Below are 25,000 nucleotides of genomic sequence, written 5' to 3'. Positions count from 1 at the left end.
GAGAGAGCATATTTCAAAGCTCAAATTCACCCTCATCTTTGCTGGCGATGTAAACAAGCTGCATATAGTCCCTCATACCATCAGTCAGTTAGCCAGGAAGCCAGCCAATCAGTAAGCCGTACAGTCAGGCAGCCAGCCAGCAAGTCACTCAGCCGTAGGAGCAGCCAAACACAGCCAGCCAGCAAGTCACTCTGCCAACACAGCCAGCCAGCAAGTCATTCAGCAAACACAGCCAGCCAGCAAGTCACTCAGCCAACACAGCCAGCCAGCAAGTCATTCAGCAAACACAACCAGCCAGCAAGTCACTCAGCCAGCCAGCAAGTCACTCAGCCAACACAGCCAGCCAGCAAGTCACTCAGCCAGCAAGTCACTCAGCCAACACAGCCAGCCAGCAAGTCACTCAGCCAGCAAGTCACTCAGCCAACACAGCCAGCCAGCAAGTCACTCAGCCAATACAGCCAGCATGTCACTCAGCCAGCCAGCAAGTCACTCAGCCAGCCAGCAAGTCACACAGACAGCAAGTCACACAGCCAGCCAGCAAGTCACACAGCCAGCCAGCAAGGCACTCAGCCAGCAAGTCACTCAGCCAACACAGCCAGCCAGCAAGTCACTCAGCCAACACAGCCAGCCAGCAAGTTACTCAGCCAACACAGCCAGCCAGCAAGTCACTCAGCCAACACAGCCAACCAGCAAGTTACTCAGCCAACACAGCCAGCCAGCAAGTCACTCAGCCAACACAGCCAGCCAGCAAGTCACTCAGCCAACACAGCCAGCCAGCAAGTTACTCAGCCAACACAGCCAGCCAGCAAGTCACACAGCCAGCCAGCAAGTCACTCACTCAGCCAACACAGCCAGCCAGCAAGTCACTCAGCCAGCAAGTCACTCAGCCAACACGGCCAGCCAGCAAGTCACTCACTCAGCCAACACAGCCAGCCAGCAAGTCACTCACTCAGCCAACACAGCCAGCCAGCAAGGCACTCAGCCAGCAAGTCACTCAGCCAACACAGCCAGCCAGCAAGTCACACAGCCAGCCAGCAACTCACTCACTCTGCCAACACAGCCAGCCAGCAAGTCACTCAGCCGTACGAGCAGCCAGCCAGCGGAGCAGCATGGCAACCTGCTGCTTGCCCCAAATTGGCTCCTTTTAGCCCTGTGGCCTCTGACATAAGAGCCACTTGCAGCCTGTCTGGGCTTTAAGCTTCTGACAACATCAATGGCTTCCTTTGTGTTTGAACTCTTTCTCCTTCAAGAGAGAGAGAGAGAGAGAGAGAGGGGCCGGAGAGGAGAGGAGAGGGGCCCCAGGTTGGGACCCACTCTGTTGTCCCGGCTCATCGGAAAAGAAAGGCACGCTGTTTGGCCCTCGCAGAAGGCCTGGTCGAGTATACAGTAGCTAAGAGAGCTGGACTTCACCGGACACAGACCGTGAAGCGGCTAGATTGGACTGGTCAGAGAGAGGCTAATGCATGGTGGGCGGTCAGAGGGATCTCATCATGTCTCTCTCTCTGTTTGTGTGTGCCTTCACTCTCCTCCTCCTCCTCAATAAACTCTTTCTCTTCTGCAGGGCGACAGAGAGGAGTCTGACCCCACGGACACTGCTGAGACCACTGGAAGCCTCCCTCCCTCCCCTACCCACACACACACACACACACACACACACACACACATGCACACACACACACACACATGCGCACGACACGTACACACACATGCGCACACACACACACATACACACACACACACCTCCCACTCCCTACACTCCTCTCTCAGGACTTCTCCAGGAATCATCGTCATCATCAGGCCAACAGGACAGACTGAGCGGCTGACAGACTGTCGTAGAGGCTGCTATGTCTTGCTGAAGGAACCACTCTTCCAGCAAACCCCCCCCCCCCCCCCAAAAGACACAGAGTAAGAGATCGAGAGACTAAGACAAAGGGACAGACAGACAGAGAGAGAGAGAGAGAGACCATTGCCAGACTGTCTCTTGCAGCAGCAGCAGCAGCAGCAGCAGCCATGGCCCCAGAGAGCACTGAGCTGTCCCACTGCTAGGCGAGGGGGGGGGGGCGTTCCGAGAGGGCTGGAGACATGTTGGGACAGAGGCCCGGGGACCACTGCACTGAATCTCCTTACTATAGCAACTACTGTAGTAACCATGGAAACGCTATGGAGGACCCTGGCCTGTGCTGTCATCGTCGCCATGGTTGCCACCGAGGTCGCCGGAGGTCACAGAGATGAGTCGTCACAAGGTGAGAGGACGCACTATAAGCCAAAACATCTGCCCCAGCAAGGAGGGTATATACGTAATAAAACAATAGCAATATATATCGGCAATAGACACTTCATCAATACAATAAGAAAATTGTTCAATATATATCAATATTTCCCTTGATAATGGAGTGTGCTGCGCATGACATGCAAACAGCCAATCATTTAAAGCAGCTACGAGCAACTTTTTCGATTGTTATTAAACAGTATAATTACAATATTGATGCATCACATCTTACCTATAATAGCAGCTGAGACCAAAGCCGTGTGTATCTGAGATTGCTCCCTTAGGTGATTATTAGTCTGTGTCTGTCTAAACTCGCGTCAACAGGGGGCTCTCTCTCTCTCTCTCCTTACCGCCGGCCCGGCTACCCGGAAGTGAAACGCGGAAGTGAAACCCGGAAGTGAAACGCAGCTGCCTGCCTCGCCGTTTGTGCTGCCTAGCAACATAACATAAACAATGTGAACGCCACGCATACTCTCGCGAACATCTTTCGTTATATTCTAACAAGTTTTTTGGAAGTTATTTTGTGGTTATGGCCGAAGTGGCTGCTGCAAACCGTTTCATTTCACTTCCTGATCTTCCCTGGCCACAGACAGCCTACACTGGCCGATTCACTCGGGGCTCAAGCGAGACTACTCTGCGTTGGTCTCGTCGACTATTAGAGGTAAGATGTGATGCATTGATATTAAATTTATACTGTTTAATAACAATCGAAAAAGTTGCTCGTAGCTGCTTTAACAGAAAAATCCTAAAGTTCCCACCCAAACATGAAGTGGCGGACAAGACGTTTGTTTAGACTCCGCCTCACACTTTGAGCAGCTTAGCATAGTAGGGGTGGGAATCACCAGATGCCCACGATACGATACTGAAACGATACTTGAGTCACGATACGATAGTATTGCGATATTGCGATATGCTAGTATTGCGATATATTGAATATTGCGATATTTCGATATATTGTCTGACTCCTTTTCCTACCTTTTCCTTGACCTCACCGGAAGGAAAACATGCAGTGCTTTTTTGTTTTGTTTTGTTTTTGCCCCACATGTAGGCTACATTATTAAGCTTCTCTGGACTCAATACGGTACTGCAGGCGCGCACTGCACCATCGGGCGCTTCGGGCAGATGCCCGGTGGCCTGGCATGGCATGGCCTGCAATTCTTTTTTTTTTTTTATATATATATATCAATACTTGGCGTCCAAATATCGATACAATATCGTCAGGCAAAATATCGCGATACTATGGTGTAATATGGAGATTGTCTCGAGTTGGATACAGCCAAGTAGCCTATTGTGAGGCAGTGTTGTGACTGTGAGCGTCCAAGCTAACACAGCTGCGGAGAGGAGCTGACTGACTGACAGCCTATATCGAGACATAGGCCTAGCCTAACTTTTGTGGGGAGAAATAAATTGAAAACTAGTCAGATATGACTTGAATGCCACTTGTAAAATAAATCACCCACAGTGATTGACGACGGTGCGACCACTATTTTGACTGGGCTGCTTTTGGCCGATGTAACAATGGCAAGCGCTCATTTTTGGCACATTGCCACCACACGTTATTGCCTGAATGGTCGGAATGGATCCTCCGTTAAAACGGCATGTTTTTGAATAGAGTTTGGTTACAGATTCGCTAAAGCTGTTTCCATATCACATTTCTTGTTATACACGCTACCGCACCCCCTCCCCCTGCCCACTGGCAGAGAGAATACGGACCATTTCCAGCTGTTTCTAAACACAGACTCCTCATGTCTAGAAAGGTAAAACCGGAAAATATCCTGCTCTGGCTAGCCGGACATGATCCAGACTTCATGTTTAGAAGAGGCTCATGTGAGACTAAGCCCAGCCCAGCCTCCGCTTAGCAAACATCGCTAGCATGCCAGCCCCTGGCAGCGCATAAAAAAAAAAAATTAAAGTACCTATACGTAATCCTTATGCTGACTCAGAAACCTGGGTTTAAAGTTACAGAACTATTATCTTAGGTCCATGATCTGAACAGTGGCCAAAAAAAATCATTGGTTTATCTTCTATGATTTATATTCTGTGTTGTTTTGATTATTTTCAGTCATTTGTTGGGAATGTAAATTAGAAATGGGTCTACTTCACAAGAGTACTTTAATATATTTTAACGAGCCAGGTTCCCAGGGTGAGAAGAACTGTGTTTTTCATTTGGGCTGAAACCCTTTTAAAAACCTCTTACCACTCCATGCTGCCCATGTTTGGATGTTCAGAAGAAAACGCTGCATCTATTTTTAATTCACCATTCATTTGGGTAATAGAAGTGCGTATTTAGATTCGCTTTGATGTAATTTAAGGATCTAAAATAATATGCACCATAGCCCCTGTAATTGTTTTTATCTATTATCCACATGCAGCGCTCAGCCGAGACATGGTGGAGTTAAAATGACCGTGCCATACGTTACAGGTTCTGACCCGGCTGTCTGACTGACTGAGTGAGGCACGCTTCAGGCCTGTGGGTCTGGGCTGCTGAACTTGAACTCTGCTTCACAAATCATGTGCTGTAGCACATATATGCCCCCCCCCCAACCACCTCTCACCACAGCAGTCTCTCTCTCTCTCTCTCTCTCTCTCTCTCTCTCTCTCTCTCTCTCTCTCTCTCTCTCTCTCCCTCCCCCTCTCTCTCACACACATGTGCACACTAAAGTTGGGCAGACTGTCCCCTCCCCAAAGGCAGAGGCATAAATTCCCTGAGTGTCCGTGGCTTGTCATCCAGAACAAGGCTGTGATTGTGTATTTCCTCAACTTAACCTCTGACCCCGTCCCAGTCATCTGTCTCCAGTAGCCTGCCACAGCGCTTCCTTCAAAACCACCACTCACCCTGCCTGACAGGGATCCCAGATCCCTCCCATCCAACCTCACAAATCCCCATAGAGGGCTGGGACTGCACACGGAAACATGGTCTGACCTTTGACCCTTTGTGACTCAGATCTGGTCTCAGGGCTGCAATCGCATTAATCGAAATTAAAGCAGCTACGAGCAAGATTTTCGATTGTTATTAAACAGTCTAAATTTAATATTGATGCCTCACATCTTACCTCAGATAGTAGATGAGACCAAACGCTGAGTAGTCTCGCTTGAACGCAGAGTGAATCGGCCAGTGTTGTCTTGATGATTAGTTTGTCTGCAGGGCCGGCAGATCAGGAAGTGAAATGAAACGGTTTGCGGCAGCCACTTCGGCCACATAACCACAAAATTACAAAATGACTTTCAAACAAACTGTTACAATATAACGAGAGATGTTCGCGAGAGTAGAAAACCCTTTGATGTAGAGAGGAAATCCATCCTTCTTGTTTTGGGTCTGTTGCTAGGCAGAGCGAAACGGTTTACGGCAGCTGTAAACATTTGCAAGGCAAAGCGAAATGGCCGTAGCAGCAGACCCAAAACAGCTGTCCTCGCTACTTTCTGCTCTCGCGAATATCTCTCGTTATATTGTAACAGTTTGTTACATATACATATACATATATATATATATATGTATATATATATACATATATATATATATATGTATATATATATACATATATATATATATATATATATATATATATATATATATATATATATATATATATATATATATATATACAGTATATACACATACAGTATATATATGTATATATATATATACTGTATATATATATATGTGTATATATGTGTGTGTGTGTGTATATATATATGTGTGTGTGTGTGTGTGTGTGTGTGTGTGTGTGTGTGTATATATATACACACACACACACACACACACATGTTCTCAGTTCTCTATACATGTATTCTTGGCTTGTAGCGTGCGATTCGGGGGCTCTAACAGAGATAAAAGCCACTGGATCTGGTGAGCTGAACGAGGCCCGACTGCGTAATTACGCGCAGGAGGAGCCCATGGCTTCAATGCTGAGATGAAGTATCATCAAAGTTGCCAATTGATTTGACTACGCGCGCTCCTTTCTAGCCTACCGCATGTCGTCGTCTTCCTCCTCCCCCTCCTCCTCCTCCTCGCTCATTTCAGGGCTCACACACGCTGGGAGGTTTGTTGGCAAAGAAACCCATTTTGATCTAAAGGCGTATGCTTCAATGCTTGGAATTTGTTTTTTTAGACCAATATAAATCAGAAGAAACGGACATTTCCACTTCTAAAAATCTTGAATCTCAACATTGAGTCATATGGAGGACATATTAAACTATGAGAAAAACATATCGCGCTTATCTCAGGATTATTTTTTATAGGACATTTTTATACCCACAGGATTCCAAGTATGGAAAAGTATGGAATTTTTATTTGAGTGTTTTCCAGGTCTGGAAAAGTATGGAAAAAGGAAAAGAGAGTATGGAAAAATATTTGTTTCCAGACTATTGTCTATTGTGACTATTCATTTTTCTAAATACAATTCTGAATTTTGATCAAATAAATTGAGAATACAAGCATGTGTTTTTATCATGGCATCAGAATGTAACACGTTAACAGTTGGATTTTAAAAGCATTTAAATTAGTTACATAATAAACATTTAGCTGTATTCTCAATCCGGTCTCACTCCTGGAGAGTCAAAATACACTGATGTGCCACACCCCCTCGCATCATTATTGCAGATGTGAAGGGTAATATGCTGAAGGAGCGTCTGGAGGTCACCTCGCTGTGACCCCCAGTGCTCTGGAGGTCACCTCGCTGTGACCCCGGTCCCCCAGTGCTCTTGACATAACAGTCTGGGGTTTAAGTAGGTCAAAGTTGCAGTTGCACTAGGGAGAAGGGGTGGGAGTGGCGAACCCGTTCGACCCAAACCATAACCCTAACCCCAACCAAGTTTCTTTGTTGCCTAAACCTAACCTTACCTAAACCTAGGGCTGGGCAATAATTCAATATGATCATTTATCATCTTTAAGTGGAATCATATTGTGATGATTTGAAGATATTTTAAAATCATGACACGTTCCTGATGTCTAAATTGATGATGAAAAGCACATTTACCATATCACCCAGCCTTACATCTGACATGTGGCTTTGACTTACAACTGAACATTTAGCCTACTTGTAGAAAATACAGACAGTATCGTCTCGCCGTTCAGCCTAAAAATACAGCCCTGTAATGAGGGGCAGACAGAGAGAGAGAAGGAGCTAACTGCTCTCTCCTTGTCCCTGTAATGAGGGGCAGACAGGGAGAGAGAAGGAGCTAACTGCTCTCTCCTTGTCCCTGTAATGTGGGGCAGACAGGGAGAAAGAAGGAGCTAACTGCTCTCTCCTTGTCCCTGTAATGAGGGGCAGACAGGGAGAAAGGAGGAGCGAACTGCTCTCTCCTTGTCCCTGTAATGAGGGGCAGACAGGGAGAAAGGAGGAGTGAACTGCTCTCTCCTTGTCCCTGTAATGAGGGGCAGACAGGGAGAGAGGAGGAGCTAACTGCTCTCTCCTTGTCCCTGTAATGAGGGGCAGACAGGGAGATAGAAGGAGCTAACTGCTCTCTCCTTGTCCCTGTAATGAGGGGCAGACAGGGAGATAGAAGGAGCTAACTGCTCTCTCCTTGTCCCTGTAATGAGGGGCAGACAGGGAGAAAGAAGGAGCTAACTGCTCTCTCCATGTCCCTGTAATGAGGGGCAGACAGGGAGAAAGGAGGAGCTAACTGCTCTCTCCTTGTCCCTGTAATGAGGGGCAGACAGGGAGAGAGGAGGAGCTAACTGCTCTTACCTTGTCCCTGTAATGAGGAGCAGACAGGGAGATAGAAGGAGCTAACTGCTCTCTCCTTGTCCCTGTAATGAGGGGCAGACAGGGAGAAAGAAGGAGCTAACTGCTCTCTCCATGTCGCTGTAATGAGGGGCAGACAGGGAGAGAGGAGTAGCTAACTGCTCTCTCCTTGTCCCTGTAATGAGGGGCAGACAGGGAGAGAGGAGGAGCTAACTGCTCTCTCCTTGTCCCTGTAATGAGGGGCAGACAGAGAGAGAGAAGGAGCTAACTGCTCTCTCCTTGTCCCTGTAATGAGGCTCTCTCCTTGTCCCTGTAATGAGGGGCAGACAGGGAGATAGAAGCAGCTAACTGCTCTCTCCTTGTCCCTGTAATGAGGGGCAGACAGAGAGAGAGAAGGAGCTAACTGCTCTCTCCTTGTCCCTGTAATGAGGGGCAGACAGAGAGAGAGAAGGAGCTAACTGCTCTCTCCTTGTCCCTGTAATGAGGGGCAGACGTGCTCAGAGGAGACTTACGAGCAGGCGAGCTGCTGACAGGCCTGTGCGGCGCTGCAGGCAGGCAGGCTCTCAGTCCCTCTGCAGAGATGGAGCTCCACCTCCACCTCCAGCGCTCCTCTGTGCTGCCCAGACTGAAGACAGCTGTGGCACAGCTGGGACACAGATAGAGAGAGAGAGAGAGACAGATAGACCGGCATACAGACAGAGAGAGACGGACAGACGGACGGACAGACAGAAAGCAAGAAGGAGGGAACTGCCCGTCTACAGTCAGAGAGCTACAGTGAAAAGAGTTATCATATTCCACTGTTTTTTGAAAGGTCAATTTCTTCTAAACTAAAGCATTAAAAGAAGTGGAGCCCTGAGCGGAGGTGGGCCTAGGATGGACTCCCCCCACTACTCTATCTGCTGTAGAGGTGGACCTAGGATAGACTCCCTCCACTACTCTATCTGCTGTAGAGGTGGGCCTAGGATGGACTCCCCCCACTACTCTATCTGCTGTAGAGGTGGACCTAGGATGGACTCCCCCCACTACTCTATCTGCTGTAGAGGTGGACCTAGGATAGACTCCCTCCACTACTCTATCTGCTGTAGAGGTGGGCCTAGGATGGACTCCCTCCACTACTCTATCTGCTGTAGAGGTGGACCTAGGATAGACTCCCTCCTCTACTCTATCTGCTGTAGAGGTGGACCTAGGATGGACTCCCCCCACTACTCTATCTGCTGTAGAGGTGGGCCTAGGATGGACTCCCCCCACTACTCTATCTGCTGTAGAGGTGGGCCTAGGATAGACTCCCCCCACTACTCTATCTGCTGTAGAGGTGGGCCTAGGATAGACTCCATCCACTACTCTGTATCTGCTGTAGAGGTGGGCCTAGGATGGACTCCCCCCACTACTCTGTATCTGCTGTAGAGGTGGGCCTAGGATGGACTCCCCCCACTACTCTATCTGCTCTAGAGGAGGGCCTAGGATGGACTCCCCCCACTACTCTATCTGCTCTAGAGGTGGACCTAGGATGGACTCCCCCCACTACTCTATCTGCTCTAGAGGAGGGCCTAGGATGGACTCCCCCCACTACTCTATCTGCTCTAGAGGAGGGCCTAGGATGGACTCCCCCCACTACTCTATCTGCTGTAGAGGTGGGCCTAGGATAGACTCCCCCCACTACTCTATCTGCTGTAGAGGTGGACCTAGGATGGACTCCCTCCACTACTCTATCTGCTGTAGAGGTGGGCCTAGGATGGACTCCCTCCACTACTCTATCTGCTGTAGAGGTGGGCCTAGGATGGACTCCCTCCACTACTCTATCTGCTGTAGAGGTGGACCTAGGATGGACTCCCCCCACTACTCTATCTGCTGTAGAGGTGGACCTAGGATGGAGGGAGGGACAGTTTTCCATCCAAAGCATTTCCAATGTTTTCACTTGGTGATAGCAGGGTGATGCCCTGCAGATGGGTGGACCCTCACTCCCTCTGGGGTGAGGGTGTAGTACCGTCACTCCCTCTGGGGTGAGGGTGCATGGGAGGGACTGCATTTATCAGCACAGAAGCTGCTGTACTGTGACCCTGCTGGCCACACTGGGAGGGCCTACTGGTCAATTTAGCCAGGGTGTGTTTTCCACTCTCATTCTATATTTGCTTGACTTTGATGTATAGTCAGCTTCTTCAAATTGTGATTCGAGTCGTCTAGGTGGGTTTGATGAACTTAGTAGTGCCGTTGATACCATAGCAGTATTTCTGAGGCTTCATGATGGCTGGCTAGCTATGGTTGGGTGTGTCATTATTCAAAATATTAGAGGCAGTCTTTTCATGAAGCACGCTGACTAGATGATGAGATGAATCCAGGTAACACAGCAATGTTCTCTTAGTGAGTTCCTTTTATTAAATCTATAACAATCACAAAGGAGGACAGGTAGGTAAAGAGAAGCAGATGAATTCTAGCAGGACGTTTTAAGCTGGAATGTGAAGGAGGGATTTAAAGTCATCATAATAATATATGTTCTGTGTTCTTTGTGTTCTGTAAAGCAACAATGTAACTGACTATAAATAACCTTGACTTGACTAAAGAGGGAACGAGGAATGGGTGGATGGATAGATTAGATTGCTCGATGGAGATAGAGGCCTTTATGAAAACAGTGGTGAAGCCCACCTGCTGTGCCAGCAGGTTTAACAGGTGGCCCTGTCTGTCTGGCAGGATTACTGTCAGGCTCCAGACGGGGGTCAGAGAGTAATGGATTACATGTCACAGGATTATTCATAGACGTAATTGAAGGCACGACGCATTGAGCTGGAATGCGGTTGTAAAAACAACCGACGTGTTCATTATCTCGTTAAAAGGGCTCAGATCGCGAGACTCTTTCATCGGAATACGGTTGTGTGCGTGTGGGGTCTCGTTAACGTTCTATCTACTTTATTAGGAAAGCGCCCTCCCCCTCGCTCTCCAGGGGCCTTTCCTGTGCTTCAAACGCTCGCCCAGGTTATGATAATAACCACCTGCTTATGTGCTGCAGTTTGCCAGAGCAGGATGACTCTACTGTGGGAAGTAGATCAGAGCTGCTCTATATGAAAGCAATGTTTCTGAAGGATGTTGGAGAAGATAGGGAAAAAAGCAGAGAGGGGGTTTGTGGCGGTGCTCGCTGTTTATTTAAACCAGACCTACCCGTCGTACACAGAGCACCCCCCCCCCCCCCGTGTGGAGCTCTCCAAGGCTGTCTCAGGACCTCTAATCTCTGGCTGTTGACTCTGTGTGGGAAGGGGCTGCTACTCTACCAACCACAGCCAACGGTTTGATGAAAACTGGGCTCATTTGCCCGGTGACCTTTCCCCCGTTAGCTAGCTGTCGTTGGGGGCTGTTTGGAGCTGTGTGTGTGTTTGGACAATAAATCTCCACCAGGCCCCGGCATAGCCAGGGAGAGACAGGAAGTATACAGTTTCAGGGTTACCATGGCGACGGCCCTTTGGCCTCGTGGAGGAGGAGGAGGAGGAGGAGGGTCCAGAGTGGCGGGGGGCTTGTGAGCTATGGACCAAAACGTCGTCAAGGTTCTCTCTCGCCGGGTGACTTTTCTCTATAAAAAGCCTAATAACCTCGTTTCAAATAAGCAACTCTCAGAGTGAACTCTTAAAGTGAATTCTGGCTTTATAAAGTCTGATCCTGGTCTCACGACTCTCTCATTGCCTGTCGTCCTCCCTTTCTAGCTGCGTTCCTGTCCAGCATAGGCCAGTACGAGATTGCCATCCCAGTACGTGTAGGACCTGACGGGGAGACCCTGGACACAGAAAACCCTCAACACCACGGACGAAGGCGACGCAGCGCTGAGGACGAGCCACCAGACACTGTATGTACTCTAGAGTCTAGAGCTTTGATTTCGCTTATTTTGTAACGGGCAAAGAGCTTCAACTGAGTGATCTCTTTCTCCGCCCCTCTCAGCTCTTCTACCACCTGTCCACGCCGCGCACCAACTTCCTGCTGAACCTGACGCTGCAGGGCGGCCTGCTCTCCAGGCAGTTCAGGGTGGAGTACTGGAGGAGAGGCCGACTAGCCTGGAGTCACCCCTACTCCCCTCAATGCCACTATGCAGGTCACCTCCAAGACCAGCCGCACTCCAGCAAAGTGGCCCTCAGCAACTGTAATGGCCTGGTAAGCCCGGACCCTCCTTCTCCTACTGCTCACCCTCACTTTAGCTTTTGCACAAAACCAACCCGTATATCCTGATAACAACGCAACGAAGTCTCAGATCCTCCAAAGCCTTACTGCTGCCACAACGCCTTGGGGGTAGGATCTATAGTGTGGAGGTGTAGGTGGAGTTGGGAAGTAGGGAGAGACTGACGTACATGGGGGGGGGGTGGGTTAACTCTAACGCTGGTCTCCCAGTGGCGAGTTGAGACGGCGAGAGAAAGACACACACCTGGTGTGGCAGGGTGCTGATTGCCGCTATTTGTTTGCATGCACAGGCTAACGGTGGCTAGCTAATGGCTGCTGGCTACCTGAAAGACTCCAACAGACACTAATATCCCGAGACAATAGCCAAGAGGATGACACATCACTTACACCCATCATCACCATGCTCGGACTACGCTTCCCAAAACCCCTATGAAGTTTCAAGCCAACACAACAGCGTCTGGGCTGGCTGAGCTCATCTGGGCTGGCTGAGCTCAGAGCCTGGAGATGACCTGGGATGCCCGATGCGCCGTGTCCAGGGGCATCCCGGGTCATCTCCAGGCTCTGAGCTCAGCCAGCCCAGACGCTGTTGTGTTGGCTTGAGAGTCTCTCTCTCTCTCTCTCTCTCTCTCTCTCTGTCTCTCTCTCTCTCTCTCTCTCTATATATATATATATACTGTATGTATATATATATATACATACTGTATATATTGCAGAAAATATTGAACTATCTGAAACATGTCTAAATAATGCCTTATCAGTCCCATTTCCATCATGACCATTTGCCTGCTGCACTGGTCACAGCTCATCCTGTCACCTCAGCACGTCACACAGCTCATACTGTCACCTCAGCATGTCACACAGCTCATACTGTCACCTCAGCACGTCACACAGCTCATCCTGTCACCTCAGCTCATCACAGCTCATACTGTCACCTCAGCACGTCACAGCTCATACTGTCACCTCAGCATGTCACAGCTCATACTGTCACCTCAGCATGTCACAGCTCATACTGTCACCTCAGCTCATCACAGCTCATACTGTCACCTCAGCATGTCACAGCTCATACTGTCACCTCAGCACATCACACAGCTCATACTGTCACCTCAGCACATCACAGCTCATACTGTCACCTCAGCACGTCACACAGCTCATCCTGTCACCTCAGCACATCACACAGCTCATCCTGTCACCTCAGCACGTCACACAGCTCATACTGTCACCTCAGCACATCACAGCTCATACTGTCACCTCAGCACGTCACACAGCTCATACTGTCACCTCAGCACATCACACAGCTCATACTGTCACCTCAGCACATCACACAGCTCATACTGTCACCTCAGCACATCACAGCTCATACTGTCACCTCAGCACGTCACACAGCTCATCCTGTCACCTCAGCACATCACACAGCTCATACTGTCACCTCAGCACGTCACACAGCTCATCCTGTCACCTCAGCACATCACACAGCTCATACTGTCACCTCAGCACGTCACACAGCTCATCCTGTCACCTCAGCACGTCACACAGCTCATACTGTCACCTCAGCACATCACACAGCTCATACTGTCACCTCAGCACGTCACACAGCTCATACTGTCACCTCAGCACGTCACACAGCTCATACTGTCACCTCAGCACATCACACAGCTCATCCTGTCACCTCAGCACGTCACACAGCTCATACTGTTACCTCAGCACGTCACACAGCTCATACTGTCACCTCAGCACGTCACACAGCTCATACTGTCACCTCAGCACGTCACACAGCTCATACTGTCACCTCAGCACATCACAGCTCATACTGTCACCTCAGCACGTCACAGCTCATACTGTCACCTCAGCATGTCACAGCTCATACTGTCACCTCAGCATGTCACACCGCTCATACTGTCACCTCAGCATGTCACACAGCTCATCCTGTCACCTCAGCACATCACACAGCTCATACTGTCACCTCAGCACATCACACAGCTCATCCTGTCACCTCAGCACGTCACACAGCTCATACTGTCACCTCAGCACGTCACACAGCTCATCCTGTCACCTCAGCACGTCACAGCTCATACTGTCACCTCAGCACGTCACACAGCTCATACTGTCACCTCAGCATGTCACACAGCTCATCCTGTCACCTCAGCATGTCACACAGCTCATACTGTCACCTCAGGATGTCACACAGCTCATACTGTCACCTCAGCATGTCACACAGCTCATCCTGTCACCTCAGCACATCACACAGCTCATCCTGTCACCTCAGCATGTCACACAGCTCATACTGTCACCTCAGCACGTCACAGCTCATACTGTCACCTCAGCACATCACACAGCTCATCCTGTCACCTCAGCACGTCACACAGCTCATACTGTCACCTCAGCACGTCACACAGCTCATACTGTCACCTCAGCACATCACACAGCTCATACTGTTACCTCAGCACGTCACACAGCTCATACTGTCACCTCAGCACGTCACAGCTCATACTGTCACCTCAGCACGTCACAGCTCATACTGTTACCTCAGCACGTCACACAGCTCATACTGTCACCTCAGCACGTCACAGCTCATACTGTTACCTCAGCACATCACACAGCTCATACTGTCACCTCAGCACGTCACACAGCTCATACTGTTACCTCAGCACATCACACAGCTCATACTGTTACCTCAGCACGTCACAGCTCATACTGTTACCTCAGCACATCACACAGCTCATACTGTCACCTCAGCACGTCACACAGCTCATACTGTTACCTCAGCACATCACACAGCTCATACTGTCACCTCAGCACGTCACAGCTCATACTGTCACCTCAGCACGTCACACAGCTCATCCTGTCACCTCAGCATGTCACACAGCTCATACTGTCACCTCAGCACGTCACACAGCTCATACTGTCACCTCAGCACGTCACACAGCTCATACTGTCACCTCAGCACGTCACAGCAGAGGACTGGCATCAGTTTGTTGTTACCTAGACTCCCAGAGCAGAGAGTGAGTTAATTTCAGAATCATTTGATACAGTGTTCTTTCATTTTGCCAGGTGAAGAGCATTGTAATCATAGTTCCCTGTGTCGCGCTTCATCTCATAACAAAATAGCAGGCCCCAGAATAACACTTGTATCTACAGTTGCGGATTAGATCTGTTCACAAAGCGTTAATAAGCTGCACACGTAATTACTGTCGGTCAGACCAGCAGGAGTAAATTCAACAGCGAATGGGCTGTGTGTCCAGAGGAGCATCACTAACTTCATTATGGGATTCGGTGCACTTTGAAAGCTTGCCGCCGCGAGTCGAGGGGAAACACTCACCCCGACCCCAGAGACCGGGGCCAACACAGCTACCCAGAATCAAAGGAAGTGTTAGTGTATCTCACTCTCTCACTCTCTCTCTCTCTCTCTCTCTCTTTCTTTGTCTTTCTGGCTCTCACGCTCTCTCACGTGTGTCTGTGTGTGTTGAGTTCACCCACAGAGGACCCTAATTGACACTGTGGAGTGTTTGTGGTGGGACAGGCTGAACAGAGCGATATGATGATCATGTCAGATACAGTGTCAGGATGTGAGGGTGCGATGTATTCACTGTGGTGTTGATTCATCACTTGAGATGCACTTACTTACTAGGCCTCCTACTTGTACTGCAGCAATGAGCTCAGGAGTGTATGAAATCACGGCATCTGGGATGCTTTAGTGAATTTATGTCCATGTTTATGGTGGAGACACTGCCAGATAATGTAATAGCTTGTCAAAATGTAATAAAACAGCACACTAAATGGGTAAAAAATGTCATAAAACCTGTTAATGTATGAAATTGCTGGATAATGTAATAACAAGCTAATTTTAGGGGCCTAAGAAAAAACCCAAAGCAATTCAAAACTACTCAATTTGGCCTTAGCCTTAGCCTATTGTTAACCAGTGATTGTTAATTCATAAGGGATTTATTGATGCGATCCACCTTATTTTTGATGTTACGTTGTGATGTAAAACGTGTCACAACGTAACAGCTAGAAATAAGGTGGATAACATTCACCAATCTATGGGCAATGTGGGCAATCTCTGTTTCTTCTTCTTCTTCTTCTGTGGTGTTTTATGGCAGTTGGCATCCTTTATGTTGCATTACCGCCTCCTTCTGGATTTATCCGCATTCTCTGTTCTCTGTTTCAATTTTTATCCCAGAGGCATTGTGACACCACTGATGATGTCATAAGTCACTGATGATGTCATCAGTGATGTCATAAGACACTGATGATGTCATCATCACTGATGTCATAAGACTGTGTAAACTCAAGTGGCACACACACACATCCGCGCGCATGTAAACTTAAGGGCAATAACATTTTGTGAGCAACACACACGCACACCCGCGCGTGCAGCGGCCGAGCTGTATGTGAGCTGCAGGGCCAGCTTGGCGAGCTGCAGGGTGGGCGAGGCTGCACAGCAACGGGGCTTGCGACTAGGAATCGAGCACTTTTTGGAGTTTTTGGACTCTTCTTATTCTTACAGGAAATTAAATTATTAGTCAATATTATTGTTATTACATCATCAGTAAAAATATGTTCCACCCATTTTGAACTAATAATGGCTTGTTAATGAAATCAAATGTATTAGAATAAAAGTTTTTATTGGGCGTCCGGGTAAAGTCCCTGCCTACCAACGCAAGGGGCACAGGTTCGCATCCTCATGTTACCTTCATCACCTTCATGCATCATCTGTCCATCCGTCTGTCTACATTTATTTTTATGCTTCTTGATGTGTCATCATCCCCATGGTATCGAAAATGGTATAGAGTTTCGATATTTTCCTGGGTATCGGTATCGAAGTAGAAATTCTAGTATCGTGACATCCCTACCTTGCGGGGCAGCTGGAATTGCGAGAAATCCATCTTGCCGTGCTCCAAGCTGGGCCGGACCATTCAGCGTTCAGAGCTAGCTACAGTACGGGCGGGATTTAGGTACAACAGCTAGGAGCATAGACGGTGATGGACAGATGGGTCATCCAAGATGAGGAGGTCCCAGATGATTCTGTGTAACAAACCATCAGTCGGCGTCAGGTTGAGAGTTAATGCCACTTTTGTAAATTTTATTATGGCAATGACAATGTTGGGTCTCTTTTGTGATATCTGTATGGTAATGGCAATGATCGGTCCTATTCTATTCTATTCTATTCTATTCCACCACTGTCTCTGCAGCAGGGGGTGATTGTAACAGGGGGAGAGGAGTACCTCATTGAGCCTCTGGTCCCACCAGGGAACCAGACCAAGATGGAGCGGGGGGAGAGGGCAGAGGGGCGCCCCCATGTGGTTTACAAGCGGTCATCGCTCCGACACCAGTACATGGAGCAGTCCTGTGGAGTCATTGGTAGGAACTGGGCTCAATTCAGCTCTTTTGAACTAGATTCACTGGTTTCTCTCACTCTACAGACTGGCTGGAACAACTGCCGTTGATCTGTTTAGTGGCCGGCAGTAGACGTGTTTGTGGTTATGCTGGACTGGTTGATCCCAGTTGTGTGAATGGGTGTGACTGAGTCTGTGTTACAGGGCGTTGCTGAAAATGAGCAACAAATGTCTCAGAAAACCATCCCTTGACAAATAAAGGTAAAAAAAAAACACATCAAGTGTGTCGAGGCATCACTCTGGTTGCTCGGCAAAGTTGCCCAAAATCGTGTGTTTTACCGCATCATCATTACAGTGCTGGCAAGTTCAACCAAATATTTCAATGAATGAGTCCTCCTCACTACATTATTATTCAAATGTGTGTGTGATCCTGGTCAGATGAGAAGCCGGGCAAGGGCGCGTCATGGTGGCAGCGGACTCTGAAGACACCTCCCCATCACGTGGGCCGTAGCCAGCTGCCTCTGAAGCGCTCCGTGAGCCGAGAGCGCTACGTGGAGACGCTGGTGGTCGCCGACAAAATGATGGTGGGCTACCATGGCCGCAGAGACATCGAGCAGTACATCCTGGCCGTCATGAATATTGTAAGTTTCACAACACAAAAGATCTATACGCACATTCCATCAAAACAAGGTACCTGATGAAGATGATAATGAGTCCATATTCATAGATGAAAGTATAACGGAATCCGTTTCCCAATCCCAGAGCTCTCCTGATAGATTCGCTTTAGTCTGACAACAGCAGTTGTATCCTTGGTTTCTGAGTCAGACTGGGAGAGAAGAAGACGTGGTGACGGATTATGATGATAATCTATTGCTTTTGTCTAGCGTGGCTTCTCCAGGCTTTCAGAGTTGCTGTGAGAGCATACACGTCATCCACCAACAAGTTCTGGTGCGGTTACTTGGCGTGGTTCAAAACAAAGGAAAGACATGCGGTCAGCTTGGAAACATTTGAGACAAAACTGGCTACAGACTCACAGATATTGTTAGGAAGAGCAGCAATGTCTGCTGCATAAAAAGACGTTTGAGTGCTTCTGTGAGGCAAATATAATTAGTCAGGAACAAGCACTTGTGTTTCACTTAATTATTTAAAAGACAATTTTCTTTGACTCAATCACATGAATATGGTTTAAAGATATGTAAACACAGATTTGTAGTCCTAGGGGAGGCTGTGTTCCGATCAATGTTTTAGGGTCAGAGACCCTAGCGGTTTCGTCTGACTTGCAGACGTCTTTAGGTTGTATGTCATCATAGCCTAGGCACTACCTCTGTCACTGGGGATCACTTCACACACAGCCAGTCAATCACCTAAACCTATACACTCACACAAACTCGTGTCTGGAATGTATTTAATGAATGGTGTCTCTCCTGTTATTGTTACGGAGCAGGTTGCATCCAGCCTGTTACACAATCTCTGTTACAAACTCTCCAGTGGTGTCATCATGCAAACTAGGCCAAATTACAGCAGCCACCGGTAATGACAAGTGTCTGAGTGGAGCTTCAGTTCCTCGTGGTGCTGTTAAGTGTCAGGCCTAGTGCTAAAATGTCGGCTGTTTTTAGGTCTGCTGTTTTTGTTTATTGCTATTCGCTTTTACAGCTTTTTCTAACATGTGTCTTTTCTCATAAACTGGTTTTTGCTCATAGCCTGGGAATTTGACGAAATCTTTTATTTGGTCTGGCAGATGCGTATGGTCTCCCTCTGGCAGCCGCATCTGCTCTCCCTCCCGTTCAGATACATTTCCACCTGACCTGAAAACGGTCGGGCCAATCACAACTGTTCATCTAATTTGGGGGCGGGTTACGGGATACGATGACTGACAGAGGAGCGCCCCGTTGAGGCATTTTCATAAACAACCAAGATGGCTGGCGCCGATGTGGAACAGTCTGTGGAGTCCGCTATTGTGACAGTTTTAAACGGTAGTTGGACGGTATATTTTCTCTCATGTAGCTCGGCGCTACATCACACTCTGATTGGTTGTAGCCAGGTCTATCCAATTGCGTCCAGAGGCATTTTGGTCTGCACCAGAGTCGTGTATATAGAAGAGTCGCGACATCTCCGTTCACTCCAATGGACCAGTTTTTTTAATCTCAAGAGTTCCCGGAAGTAAGGTCCTGGATTAAGCAGCACTGTCGAGTTGCAGCAAAATGGACAGTTTGTGTTGTACTTAGAAAGGGTCCGACCGACGTTTAAAGAATCAAATTGTACACTATCTGCTTTATTTTAGTATTCAAAAGTAGCGTCAGTTAATAGTATGAGTTGTGCCAAACAAAAAAAAAAAAAAACTATACATCACATCGCTTATATTTTGACATTCTGAGTGAGAACAGAAGTAGCTCAAGAGTTTGATGTATAATACTTGCATGTCGTGTTAAAGTTGTGTGAACTGTCGCAGTTTTTAAAATGTAAACAGAGTTAACTGGCTAGAGTCAGACACTCTAGCCTTGCGCCACTTGGGCTCCATAGGGTTCCATTGCCGTTGCCACCCAGTGACGCGGTTTGTTTACCAAAATGCTGCTCGGCTGATCCCTCGTATTCATTGGCTACTGAGTCACGCATTTTGGACCTCCGCTGACGCCACTCTCTTACTAGATTGCTCTGGTCTGGACCCATTGATAACGGTCCCTGGAAATCGAAATTGAACTGCGAGTTTCCAAACTCATTTGCATTTGTGAATTGTTCTGGCGATGTCAGGCTAGGTTGGCCATCTGTTTAAGATTTTTTTTATGTCAAATCATGCATCCGATTTTTTTTTATGATTTTGTGTCTAGTGGTGGTGTTTCATCTATTTCCAAGTCTGGACTATTCTTACCATGTAGAGATTTCTTTCCTTGTCTGTTACCAGAGTTTCACTTCTTTCCGAGGCTGATTCATCTCTCGTGTCACTCTGATTAATGTTCACTATTGGCATGTCAGCTGTTTTTAAGACTGGTCTTTTCTTGTTTCCCTGGAGGTCAGGTTGCCAAACTGTTCCAGGATTCTAGCCTGGGGAATGCAGTCAACATTGTGGTGACGCGGCTCATCCTGCTTATGGAAGACCAGGTAATTAACAGGGTCCAACTGGCCTGTTTTGTACTCGACAAGAACACACTGGACAGCGCTGTTACTCTCCTCCCTTCTCCTCCTCCTCTCCTCTGGCCAGCGTCTATGAGCTCCTTGTTTGTGTCAAATTATTGGCTTAAGTGTCCTTCCCCCACCGCTCCCAGTGGAGACTGAAAGATTGTGAGTGGAAGTCTGAGTGGTGTGGCTGTAACGAAAGCAGGAGGGAGGAGGAAGAGGAGAGGATGGAACGGGCGGAAGAGAGGAGCGCAGGGGAAGAAGAGAGGAAGGGTGAGGTGAGAGGTGGGAAAGTCAGGGAATGAGGGGAGACTTGTACCTGCCAGACAGAGTCAAGTCAGGGAACGAGGAGAGACTTGTACCTGCCAGACAGAGTCAAGTCAGAGAACGAGGAGAGACTTGTACCTGCCAGACAGAGTCAAGTCAGGGAACGAGGAGAGACTTGTACCTGCCAGACAGAGTCAAGTCAGAGAACGAGGAGAGACTTGTATCTGCCAGACAGAGTCAAGTCAGAGAACGAGGAGAGACTTGTACCTGCCAGACAGAGTCAAGTCAGAGAACGAGGAGAGACTTGTACCTGCCAGACAGAGTCAAGTCAGAGAACGAGGAGAGACTTGTACCTGCAAGACAGAGTCAAGTCAGGGAACGAGGAGAGACTTGTACCTGCCAGACAGAGTCAAGTCAGAGAACGAGGAGAGACTTGTACCTGCCAGACAGAGTCAAGTCAGAGAACGAGGAGAGACTTGTACCTGCCAGACAGAGTCAAGTCAGAGAACGAGGAGAGACTTGTACCTGCCAGACAGAGTCAAGTCAGAGAACGAGGAGAGACTTGTACCTGCCAGACAGAGTTGCTTTATGAGTGCGCTGCTTGTTACGGGCGCAGGCGGTGGTGACCTCTCTGACCGCCGCTGTGACGCACATTTAGGCCTCATAAAAGTTCATGCAAAAATATCAGCATCTAAATCTGAAGCGATCTGAATTCGCCGTCCTCCTCTCCTGCCTTGGTGGCCGCTGATGGCATTTTGGCATCCCGCTTCTTAACCCACATGCTGCACAGAGAGGGCAGATATACTGAGGGTGCACAAACCCACGTGTGTCCAGTACACAGCATGCAGCCTAGGCAACTGACCCGCAGTCAGAACACACCGTCGGCATCTCAAATGGACCAAACCTCCTTGAGCTCTGCCTTCTAACAGTCGCCAGCCATTTTTTATCTTTCTAACATCCACCCTCTTTTTCTTATTACGTATGATAGGAGAGAGTGATTGGGGGCTTAAGAAATGTCACAGATTGAGAATCCACACCGCAGTTGAAGAAGGCAGGGAGTTGGAACCCATCAAGTAAAAAAGTACATGACCTTACCGGCACCGCGCATGAAATCACTGAGCGATCTGGCTCCACACAGCCAGCCAGCCAGCCAGCCAGCCAGCCAGCCAGCCACTGACCTTATTAGTCTGCTATTAACAGCATGTGGTGAGACAGGGCGGCAGGTTGGGGTTACCCTCTGTATCCTCATGTTGACCTAATAGGGCTTTGACAAATGAATCATGCTGTATTAGAGGGGCATTACAGTGAGCTTTCCTCCATAGCTGTCTTATTAAGGCACATCTCTTCATACGCTCTAAAAATAAGCCCTATAATTTGCCCCTCGGAGCTGCTCGTCACGTGACCGACTCAAGAAAGGAAGAAATAAATGTTCGGATCATTAGTGGTGTGCGCAGTATTAGCGTTGTTATTCTTACTGCATGATGGGACTGGTTGAGGTTGAGGTCGGGGACACAGGACTGAAAGTAAAGTCTCGCTGAGCGGGTTCTGTTTGTCGGTTTCCAGGTCTGAAAACGGCAAACTGCCCCTGGAAGACAGAACCAGGCCAGCAGTTGGGCCCAGAAATGAGCGACTGTGGGATGAGACAATTACTAGTTATGTCACCGCATGCATTCCTCTAGCCAGCTGTGGCCAGCAGAGCCCTCCCTCCCCCTCCTCCCCTCCCCCTCCCCCCCTCCCCCTCCCCTCCCCTCAAGGCGCTGACAAGGTTCTGCGCAGCCTCAACTAGGAGCCTTGCCGCCAACTAGCGGCGACGACAAGATTGTGCATACTCGAGCGTAACTCGGCGCGTTGGCTGCGGTACACGTCCAAAACACTAGGTGGCTTGTGGTACACTCATGTCCGTTACATATGACGTTATCGTGTCGTTTACCAAGAACTTGCAATCATGTCGGTGGGGGGGGGGGGGGGGGACATTTTATTGTCCCTCCATTTCAAAACTCATTCCGGTGAGCCTGCAGAAGGCTTTGCTAGATGAGGGACAAGCACTGTTAAATGAGGAAATGGCGTTTCCTCAATCCTCACAACAAGTACGTCAGCGCGGCCCAAGGCAACAGCCAATCACAGCTCTCGTGCTGGTCACGTCACATCCGCGATGACACCACGGAGTCACATTTTCGAGGAGCTGCATGCCCCCCTCCGCCAAGCTGCGCCGATAGGACGACCAGCTGCGACGACCCGGTGATCTAATGAACGTATGCTAGCAGCACTCAGGCCTGATAGGTTAAGAAACAGTGCAATGCAGGAAATGCCATACCTGGACTGTGTGATGAATAGCTTTAGTCTCTAACACTTTATTGGTCTCCTATTGTTAAATCCTCCTTTCTGATGATATTGGAATAACCTTATCAAATTACTCGTCTTTGGTAATGTGCATTCCAAAATGAAATGCTAATAATCGTAATCTTTGTCTTATAGCACTTTCATACCAATGACCAGGGCTGGACCAGGGTTACTTGAACCATGTTCAACACTTCTTTTGTCAATTCACACCAAGTCGGTCAACACAGGTTAATAATCCCTGCTCATGACAATTCAGATAAGACCTGGGTCACAACCCAGGAGAGATCCATAACAATTAGCATAGGCTATCAGCATAACAAATATCTCAGACCCGGGTCAAACCCAACTCTCGATGTGGGTCGCCAAGCCGGGTCGAGCAACCCGGGTTAACCATTTCATACCCAAAATCAACCTGGGAATAACCCTGGTTGGACCCTTGGGTGTGAAAGCGTTATTCCGTTGTGATTTAAGATTTAAACCCATAAGAATGACCCTATATTTTAGCTGCCTCATTTCATTGAGAGTCTGTATTTCTTCTCTCTTTGTCTCTGCCAGCCCACACTAGAGATCAACCACCATGCTGGGAAGTCTTTGGACAGCTTCTGTAAGTGGCAGAAAACCATCCAGCACCGGAGCAGCTATGGGAACGCGATACCAGACAACGGCATCGCTCACCACGACACCGCCGTGCTCATCACCAGGTCAGAGCGCTAAACAGACAAACCTATCCCGTGGAGATAAGCAATGAAGCCATGAAGGACACAATGCTGACCCTCAAGTGCTTGAGTCAGAGCTTGGCCTATGCAAGTATGCAGTATACGTTAAATGCTAAATCAATTATCCTAGAGATGATGTGAGCTGCAGCTTTCTTCATATGTAAATAGACATATTTTGGGAATGGTTTTCTTCTTTAAGCCAAGAAAGCGTTTTTAGCTTTCTTGGAGTTTCCTAGATACTTGTCATCCATGGCAAATGTCCAAAGTGCACCTCATCAAATCACACCAATTCGACAGTGCTAAAACCATACCAGATCCTCTATATAAAACTCCCAGGGTTCACAGTGTTAAACATGTGGAAAGCAAGGAGAAGGATTAGGCTTATTCACGATAATGTATGTATATATATATATGTATATTATATATATATATATATATATATATATATATATATATATATATCACTATAATATACATATTATTCTGGCAAATGTTACAAGAGTGTGGATATAGTGGGCAGCTCCCCCGACAACTGCTCCCGTACTCTCCAGGCGTTTGTTGTCAATAAAAATGTGTTGAAGCTGTTTGGCTGTTCAAATAAGGGTTAAAAGTAGTGTCCACTCTGAGCTGAACTCTCACATTCCCAATCCCTCTCCTCATTGCCTCTCATTTACGCCAAGTCCAAGAGAGTTGGGCTGTATATTGTCCTGTCTAAGGTGACGAAAGCTGGAGCCTCTCTGCCCAGCTCTGGAGCCGCTCTGCCCAGCTCGCCATCTGGAGAGCCAGAGTCAAAGAGAGATGTGAGGAGGGAGAGAAAGACAAAGACAGAAGAGAAGACGGAGAGACACACCATGAGAGGATGAGAGAGAGAGGCAGGGCAAGGCAGCTCCTAGTTCTAGGAAGGTTCCTAGTAAAGCAGGCATGTCCTCCAAAGTCCGGCCCGGGGGCCAGATGCGGCCCTTAAGTGGCCCTCGGCTTCTCTCTCAAAATATAATATGTGGCCCTTCACACAGTATTGGTTAATCAAGCAAGTTCAATTTGCATTTTTCCCGTTCCCCTAAGGATGACAGCACTATCATACAGTTTGGACACCCCTGTAGTAGAGGATGGGTCAAATGCAGAGGATCA

The 25,000-nt window shown here is 48.2% G+C and overlaps 1 protein-coding gene across 1 annotated transcript in view; it reads left to right on the top strand.

Moving 5' to 3' along the window:
- Positions 1 to 2,149: 2,149 nt before the first annotated feature.
- Positions 2,150 to 25,000, top strand: part of adamts10 (ADAM metallopeptidase with thrombospondin type 1 motif, 10) — a gene marked incomplete at its 5' end in the record, with an annotated part of 70,017 nt that continues 47,166 nt past the window's right edge. The window contains 7 exons of the mRNA XM_083647917.1: positions 2,150 to 2,243; positions 11,640 to 11,779; positions 11,872 to 12,081; positions 17,295 to 17,463; positions 17,877 to 18,079; positions 20,451 to 20,534; positions 23,712 to 23,857. Coding sequence (XP_083504043.1) covers positions 2,150 to 2,243; positions 11,640 to 11,779; positions 11,872 to 12,081; positions 17,295 to 17,463; positions 17,877 to 18,079; positions 20,451 to 20,534; positions 23,712 to 23,857 — 1,046 coding nt within the window. The remainder of the gene's footprint in view (positions 2,244 to 11,639; positions 11,780 to 11,871; positions 12,082 to 17,294; positions 17,464 to 17,876; positions 18,080 to 20,450; positions 20,535 to 23,711; positions 23,858 to 25,000) is intronic.

The sequence above is a fragment of the Poromitra crassiceps genome (genome assembly GCF_964638095.1).
Source record: "Poromitra crassiceps genome assembly, chromosome: 12".
NCBI classification, from domain to species: domain Eukaryota; kingdom Metazoa; phylum Chordata; class Actinopteri; order Beryciformes; family Melamphaidae; genus Poromitra; species Poromitra crassiceps.
This window is presented reverse-complemented; position numbering and strand designations above follow the sequence as displayed.